Below are 7,876 nucleotides of genomic sequence, written 5' to 3'. Positions count from 1 at the left end.
TTGATTAATAAAATGTAATTTGTAAAAACTTCCCTCAGCAAAAATTATTCATTGTGTGTTTATCCAAAATGCTCAATTTTACCATTGAGGTTTGAAATGGAGCCTGCTGTGTGGACTCTGGGCAAGTTTCCTGCTCACTAAGTCCCTCTAGTGGACAAACTAAGTATAGACGCTCAGTATCACCTGGTCTGAACTGAAATTTGGTCTTTTTTGACACATATTTCTTGAGTTTCTATGCAGTGCAATTCCAAAACTTTGCCTCAACTTAGTTGTCTTGTGAAGCTACTGAGGACTGTAAACATTGATCACAAACGCTGAGGATGCTCTTCCCGGTGCTGAGTAAGGAGGAGCCAAGCTGTGGTTATGTGGCAAAGAGCAGACAGGCACATTACTTGCTGCATTAAGATATGCTTTGTTTGTATTATCTCCATTCAGAGATGAGCTTAATTGATTCTAATTGATTGGGTTATTGATCAGCTCTGTTGCAGGAATTAAAAGCAGAGATTATACTATAGTGGGGTGTTTTCGGCCCCTCAGTGGACTGACCCTGAATGCACTTTATGTCTGACAGAAGAAGCTGAATTCTTGAAAAGTACATTTTAGGTGTTGTACCTGATGTCAAGCAAAAGATTTGTTTGTATGTGACAGTCTCTTCTTGAGCATACTGTCTGTTTATGTGTGCTTTATATTGTTTGTGTGTGTGTGTGTGTGTGTGTGTGTGTGTGTGTGTGTGTGGATTGGTGCATGTGCACTACGTCTCCCAGTTTCAGGACATATTCCCCCCACATCCCTGCAAAAAATATTTCATTACTGCAACAAAAGAAGCCCATTAACTGCACTGTAAGAACAGAGTTCAACTGCTGTCCCCCATATTCACCATGTTTGTCTGCTTTTCTGGCCGCTCTCCAGCTAATTTGATATAACAATGCTCCACAAAACCGCCTCAGGACTTTTTTTAGGTGAAAGAAAATTATCAATGATGCCACATGCACAGCTGAATGTCAACACCAACTTGACTTGTTTATGAAATATTAAAGCAGTGAATTATGGGCACCATGCAGAACTTAATGATGATCGGAGTCATTATAACTTCAGCATCCTTTGTTTTGGCTAATGATTAAATTCCACAACTACTGTATTCAATTTTGGAGAGATTGAATGTGTTTTCCGCATCTTTTGTATGAGTTGGCTGGATTCTGTTGTCCATATTGGTACATTTTTGGAAAAGGAGCTGATTTGTATAAGGATATTGTGTTATCATTAGCTGCCATGTCACGGGGCTTAACATCTTTGCTCTGGAGCTCTCTCATGCACTTAAAGCAAAATCATTATATTAGGATATGATGTTTTTTGGTAATATTATTTGGGGCATGAATAGATGCAGCAGTATACCTGCTATACAATATTATAAAACCAAATGTATGAAAAGAGACCAGAATAGGTTCTGATTTTAAAAGTTTCTACTTACTGAATTTCAAAATTTCTGTCTCAAATATTTATTTGAGGGGATGGTGTGTGTGTTTTTTGTTGAGGAATAATAAAATAAGAAAACATATCAAATCTTAAAAACTGTTAATGTCACAAGAGGGTGACTCATTAGTCAGTGAAAGCTCACTTTATTGGTGTATATTTGTAAGGTATTTACAACATGCACACATAACGGTGTGAAAAAGAGGATGTGAGTACTCTGTGTTCAACCTGGCACGACTTCTGACATTATCTCCCCCCTTCTATGTCACCAGGGTGTCGCCTCATCAATTATTGAACCAGTACTTCATGGTAATACATAATTTCTTATCAATTATTCATGATAATGTGTGTGTAGTTTACTTAATTGTGTTATTGACTATCAAAAGTAATTTCCTGAAAATCCTCAAGGACGCAAATTGAATCAGCCCAACTACTGGTTGTGTACTCTGCGGTTAAGTATTCTCAACCTGATCAGCTGATCCTTTATTCAAGAGTCATTCTGGTGAGGAGAGATATTTAGAAAATAATGAATCAACAAATGTATTGCCTGTGATAAAGTACTGTGCGAAGAGCCCTGAGGTGATGAGAGATGATATTTTTTAAATGTAAATTCAACATTAATAAATAGCATATATCATGTTTAATGGGGTTTATTAAAAAAAATGCTCAGAGAGAAGAAGAGAAGAAGAGAGTGAGCGTTCCTAAAAGTAAATAAATAATAAGAGTCACAATTGCTCTCCTCTCTCGGCTTTAAGGGAAGCTGATAAATAATGTATCAGAACAGATGGCTGGAGCGAGAGGCAACAGGAGAGGAACATGAGCGACTACATCTTTAATTGTTTTAAAGAACATGTCACAACAGGACTGGTGTGTTCCCTGTCTGCTGGCGCTACAGATGTGCTAACAGAGTGGAAGGGACACCGCCGCTCTGTCACCCACTCTGCTTCAACCTGCCTGGGGTTCACACAGCAACATACTGTACTCTGGCACATGTACACATTTACACTGAAAATGGCTGATTAATATTAAAGTGCACTTTCACTTTAAAACAAAACAAAACAAAACAATGAGAGATGATTGTTTGAGCCCATGACTGAGCTGATGGCATCAACACTATATTGCCAAAATCCTCGCTGTCCTGCCATCAGTTCTACACTTACAGTTTACATGCATTAACATTCACAATGTAAGCATCTGTCCTCTTTATGAAAACTAAAGATTACTTAAATTCACATTATCAAATAGGTATTAAGTCTCTGTTTCACACACGCAGGTTGTATCTGCGTTAGTCCATCAAATAGAGTCCAAGAGTGCATGAAGACAGATAAAGATCCAAAATCACACTTGTGCTTTTATAGGGATAACAAGGCCCCACATATTCAGCATTTCTTACAAACAATGATAATTTACTGTCAAATAAATATTTTAATCTTTGCATCCATACATTGTGATATCAGCAAAGTCTTTCCCAGGCTGCTTCTGTAGTCAGTCAATAGTTGTGCTTAGTTGCTCATAGGACCAGAGTAGAGTAGAGTAGTAATAACAGGCACGATCACACAGATTTTGAGTATCAGTACATCCACGTTGGCTTTGTGTCCAGCGTCTCACTTTTTCTCCAGCGGCTCCTTGGAGCAGGGAGGGTGTTTATCAGGGTTGCTGCCCAGCACCGAGACCTTGGTTGCCGGGCTGGGACTCGAGCTGTCTCCCCCTCTTCCCACAGCGCCGGGCATGTCGATGGTAGGACCCATCGTGGGCCTCGCCACGCCGACTCCAGACAGGACTCCCACGCCGGTGCCGGGCCCGGCTGCTGTGCCGAGCAGGTTGGCAGACTGCAACACAGCCTCCGAGTGCTCGCGGGCCTTCATGCGCAGGGCTGCCACGCTGGCTGTGCGGTTGCCCTGACAACCGTAGGGCGGCAGGAAGGACAAGCCCATGGGGTCAGAAACGCAGCAGGAGCACAAACCATTACCTGAAAAACAGCACAAGTAGGATTTATGGTGAGAATAATGAAAACTGTTGTGAACATTTCTATTTACCACTTAATGAGAACCATATTTACCTTTCAGAGTGGCGACCTGTGAGAGGGCCTGAGCGTAGGTGGCGGAGTTGAGGAGTGTACCTGGTATGCAAGATGGGAAGAACGGACCACCGGGACCCACCGTCCTGTTAATACTGAAGAAAGGAAACATACTTTAATCACCGAGCAAAACTTCAAACTTTAAACAGACAAATTATCATCTTGAAACACCTGCATTTGTAAAATGTACACAACTATTTTCTAACTTTGTCTTTAGCGGTACACTGTAGGGCTGGTTTTCTCTGTGGTTTTGTTTATTTTATAATTAATTTAAATAGAAAAGTATATTAAGAACACTCTGTCATCTACAGAAACACTTAAGACAGCTAATATTCTGTGGTGGCTGTTGCCGCTCATTTACTTTCATCACCCAGATCGACCAGTCTGCAAAGCTGAAGCAAAAACTTCTCTGTCACAAGCTCTTCCCACCATTAGGAAGCTACAAGCTATAACAATCATCTGTCTGTCTGATCTCACCTCTGCTGCATCTCCAGTGGTTCTTTCTGTTTTCTGCTGTGGTCCACTGGGGACTGAGAGTTGAGGCTGCGAGATGGAGGAGTGCCCTCACTCATCTGCTCTTTGCCTCCTTCAGGGTCTGAGCTGCCTCGCTCCGTCTTCCTCCACTTTGCTCTGCGGTTCTGAAACCAAACCTGCATCAGAAAACAGAAAGGGAATAAAATGACTAATTAAGACTGTAATTTCCTCACAACTTGGCAGTTTGCATTTATTTATTTTACTCATTAAATGCAACTTTATATCCATGCCAATGTTTTATTTCTTTTGGCACGTCACTAATTAACTCAGGCACACACATTCACTTATATCCGTGTAATTTTTCGTATCCTGTTAACAGGCCAAGCCAAACTTTAAACATTTTGTTTGCTCTTGTAGAGGCGTTTGAATGTGTCACACCAGCGCTCTAATTTCCCACAGTCCACAACTTACCCCCAAAACTTTACCATACACACAGCTGAGAACATATAGCCAAGTTCTGTTATCTTAATCGAATGAAGGTCACTGCCTATAACAACATTTAATTGAGCAATTTTTCATTATCATATTTTAATGACTTCCCACTGACAGTTGTGCTGCCCGAGAGAGAGGCAGCTATGATGAAGTCGTTTATTTCCCTATTTAGTGATTGTTTGACAACATCAGATTCGATTAGGACTTGGTTCTAGCAGGCATTAATCATGATGTGTGAATGGAGGTTAGAGTCGGTGTGCATGTGCTCTGCATCCCTCCTATTGTACCAGAGGTATAAATGATGTCAACAGCCAAACAAAACACATGCATTCATTCGGCATAAAGAAAGGACAACATTTTGGTGGCAGGACAACAATACAACCAATGGACTTATCTCACCCCTGCACCTTCCAGCTAGAAGTCGCGCCCCCCCACACACACCCGTCTCTGAATGGGCTATAATTGCTCCATTAATCTCAATTTGCTGCGTGCTCTTAATGCGGGGGAGGCCCATTGACACTTTACAAAAAGGGGGGCAACAACACTACAACAGAAAGGAAATTTATTTTCTAATAATAATGTAAGTTTAATATCCCTGCATACTGCGGTGGATTCATGTTCAGATTTAATAATAGGAATGTGGTAATCGGATTAGGAGGGGAATAATTTGTTTACAATCCCTAATTTACAGCGCTGGATTCCATTATCAACCCCGCCATTGGGTTTAAGCGATAGTAAGATGACCCTGGGGAACAAAAGGCAAACTATTATATTTCCCACAATTAGATCTGCGCGCACAACAAAACCCAAAAGCAAATCTGGAATGCAGGAAATTACATACAGGACACATAACTTAATTACATCTGGCCAAGTTTATAACCGCGCATATGTGCAGGGCAGGAGCAGAATATAAATTGTCAAATTTAAGGTGTGTGTGTGTGTGTGTGTATGTGTGTGTGTGTTTTCCTGTCTTTTTTGTGTGTGTTTTTAGGTGTGTGTGTGTGAGAGAGAGAAAAAGACAGAGAGAGTTTGGAGGCTGCAGGCTTTGCCCTCTTTGCTTAAAACACATATCATTTTCTGTCTGTGCGGTAAAGGGATCTGCACGGATGATGTATTCCTTCCTACCTTTGAGACGCGGACAAATTAGCGAGGAACATTATCGCTGGTTAATTATGAATGACCGATTAATCAAGCTAATCTAATATTCACCATTATGTTGATGTTATTAAAGTGCATCGCCGGAATGACAGAGTGGCTTAATTTACCCTCTCCCACACATGGTCAAACGTGCCCAGGACGCAGCGCGCTACTGCAGCCTACCTGCACCCTGGCCTCGGTCAGGTTGATCTTCATGGCCAGCTCCTCCCGGGTGAACACGTCCGGATAGTGAGTCTGAGCGAAGACAGCCTCCAAAGCCTCCAGCTGCACGGACACAAAACACTTATTATACCTTTAAATAAGTTGAGTTTTTTTTTAATATATTGAATTATTTGTTCTCTTCTTTACATTCTTTCTTTTTCTTTTTTAATATTATCCAATCAAGCCTATGCAATCTATAATTGTGAAGCTCAAACTTAAACTCGCCAATACATTTCACAGGTATAATAGTTTATTAGAAGGAAAAAAAACAAAGTAGCCTAAAATATGTTGAAATATTGGCCTAAGATCAAATTGCCTACATGCCTACAAAGGCCAATTTATAGTTATATCCACGCATGATCATCAGAAGGAAAGATAAGAATTTCTAGTCTAAATCCTGCATTTTTATTTTCACATGTGTGTTGTTGTATTTTCTTTAAACTGTTATACTATTAATGTTATTATACAGGCCTTCATTTTCTTTAGTTGTCTGGAAGCACAACTCTTCCATTTTGAATACTTTGTTTTATTCATATCCTGGTTTTTAATACTGTGCTGTGCCTGTTTCGCTTTGAGTGGAGTTTCAGGTTTTTCTAAGTTGTTCCAGATATTTTTGTCCTTGGAAATATTTACCTGTTGCAAAGTGAAAGTTGTTCTGTTTCTGCGCTGTTTTCTACGTAGAAATCCGTCATCAAAATCAGCCGGGGCGTGGTTGCCAAAACCGCTTGAATTCACTGAAAAGTTTATTACAGAATAATTCAGTCACTTTGTAAAACGAGAATTCATAATTTCATGTTTGTATTTAAATAAATTCAGAAAATGTAAAAAAAAAATGTGGATTCTGTTTCAAAAATGAAACTCAGGGAAAAAAATTTTCTGAGCCAAAGCAGATAAAATTGGGGGATGTATTCTTTGGCACATTTTGTATTTCCATTAGTTGCATGAAACATTGATGTTAGGAGTCTGAGGGGAACCATGACGGACTAAGAGCCATGACACCCAACATCTGTGCCCGGGACAAAACGCCCCCTCTGCCCCGGGGCCAAACCACCAGCGCTTTTCACCAAAACAGCCAGCAGGCTGACACAGCAGAGCAAAGGAAAAACCAGACTTATCCCTTTATATCTACCTCAGAATCTGTCGGCAAGAGTTTATACTTGTTTAAATGATTATAAAGACACAATAAGTGACCAAACTATGTTACTTATTTTAAAGAATGTAGCAGATTTTATTGGATCTGTCTGCCGCATGATAATCACTGACTGCAGGTTAGAGTGTAACCATCTTTTCATTGATAACTGCATTATTTAATCAGACTATGTCAACTTAATGATCAAATATACATGTGCCAATTCCTATTCCTTTATAAAAAAAAAGGGAGAAAGAAAACATTTGTGCAGGCCTGTTCACAGTCCTCCAACAAAAATGTCAACAACACGCTGTGCGCGCATTTACGCAGCCCAAACACCACGAAACTTTACGCACTATTTATAAAGGGACATGCTGTGTAAATAACTGAAAACGAGGTAGTAAAAAATGACAGCATGAGGGACTGGACACTTACAAGTGTTGGAGCGACAGCACTCTCCATCCAGCTGAGGCGGACAGTGAAAGTAGAACATCCTGGCGCGTTTCTGAGCTGCGAACCTGGAACAGAGACAAAAGTTTCAGCCCAAACCCCCTCAGATCGGCTACAGCACCCACAGAGCGATTCAGTGATGTGGTGAAGAATGTTAAAAAGACATCTAATCGTCCTGTGAGGTGGTGGCACCGTGCGGGATTTCGGAGGATTCACAAAGTTGAAATCACTCTTGTAAAGAGAGCATCCCTACCTGCAGTGAGGATGCTGATGCGAGTGAGATCCCGCTCTGGAGAGAAGCGGCTGCTGCACTTCCACTGACTCTCTGACTCTGTGTCTGGGAGTGTCCAGATCCCCCCCACCCCCCACCCCCTCACTCCCCCATCTCTCTCTCTCTCTCTCTCTCTCTCTCTCTCTCTCTCTCT

The 7,876-nt window shown here is 41.0% G+C and overlaps 1 protein-coding gene across 1 annotated transcript; it reads right to left on the bottom strand.

The window, feature by feature from the left end:
- Positions 1 to 2,124: 2,124 nt before the first annotated feature.
- drgx (dorsal root ganglia homeobox) lies at positions 2,125 to 7,513 on the bottom strand. The gene is made up of 6 exons (XM_067611108.1): positions 7,437 to 7,513; positions 6,506 to 6,606; positions 5,834 to 5,935; positions 4,025 to 4,197; positions 3,530 to 3,642; positions 2,125 to 3,439 (listed from the first exon to the last, which is right to left on the bottom strand). The coding sequence occupies exons 1-6, from the start codon at positions 7,492 to 7,494 to the stop codon at positions 3,075 to 3,077; spliced, it is 912 nt and encodes a 303-aa protein (XP_067467209.1). The 5' UTR covers positions 7,495 to 7,513; the 3' UTR covers positions 2,125 to 3,074.
- Between the last annotated feature and the right edge of the window lie 363 nt (positions 7,514 to 7,876).

This window comes from Thunnus thynnus, chromosome 14 (assembly GCF_963924715.1).
Source record: "Thunnus thynnus chromosome 14, fThuThy2.1, whole genome shotgun sequence".
Taxonomy (NCBI): Eukaryota; Metazoa; Chordata; class Actinopteri; order Scombriformes; family Scombridae; genus Thunnus; species Thunnus thynnus.
This window is presented reverse-complemented; position numbering and strand designations above follow the sequence as displayed.

What these genes read in the sequence shown, in the direction of transcription:
- drgx (XM_067611108.1), bottom strand. Translation starts at nt 7,494, where the DNA reads ATGTTCTACTTTCACTGTCCGCCTCAGCTGGATGGAGAGTGCTGTCGC. An exon ending in GTGCTGTCGCTCCAACACTT is followed by an intron (nt 6,607 to 7,436) that starts GTAAGTGTCCAG and finishes TAAACTTTTCAG; the next exon opens with TGAATTCAAGCGGTTTTGGC. An exon ending in CAACTTTCACTTTGCAACAG is followed by an intron (nt 5,936 to 6,505) that starts GTAAATATTTCC and finishes GTGTCCGTGCAG; the next exon opens with CTGGAGGCTTTGGAGGCTGT.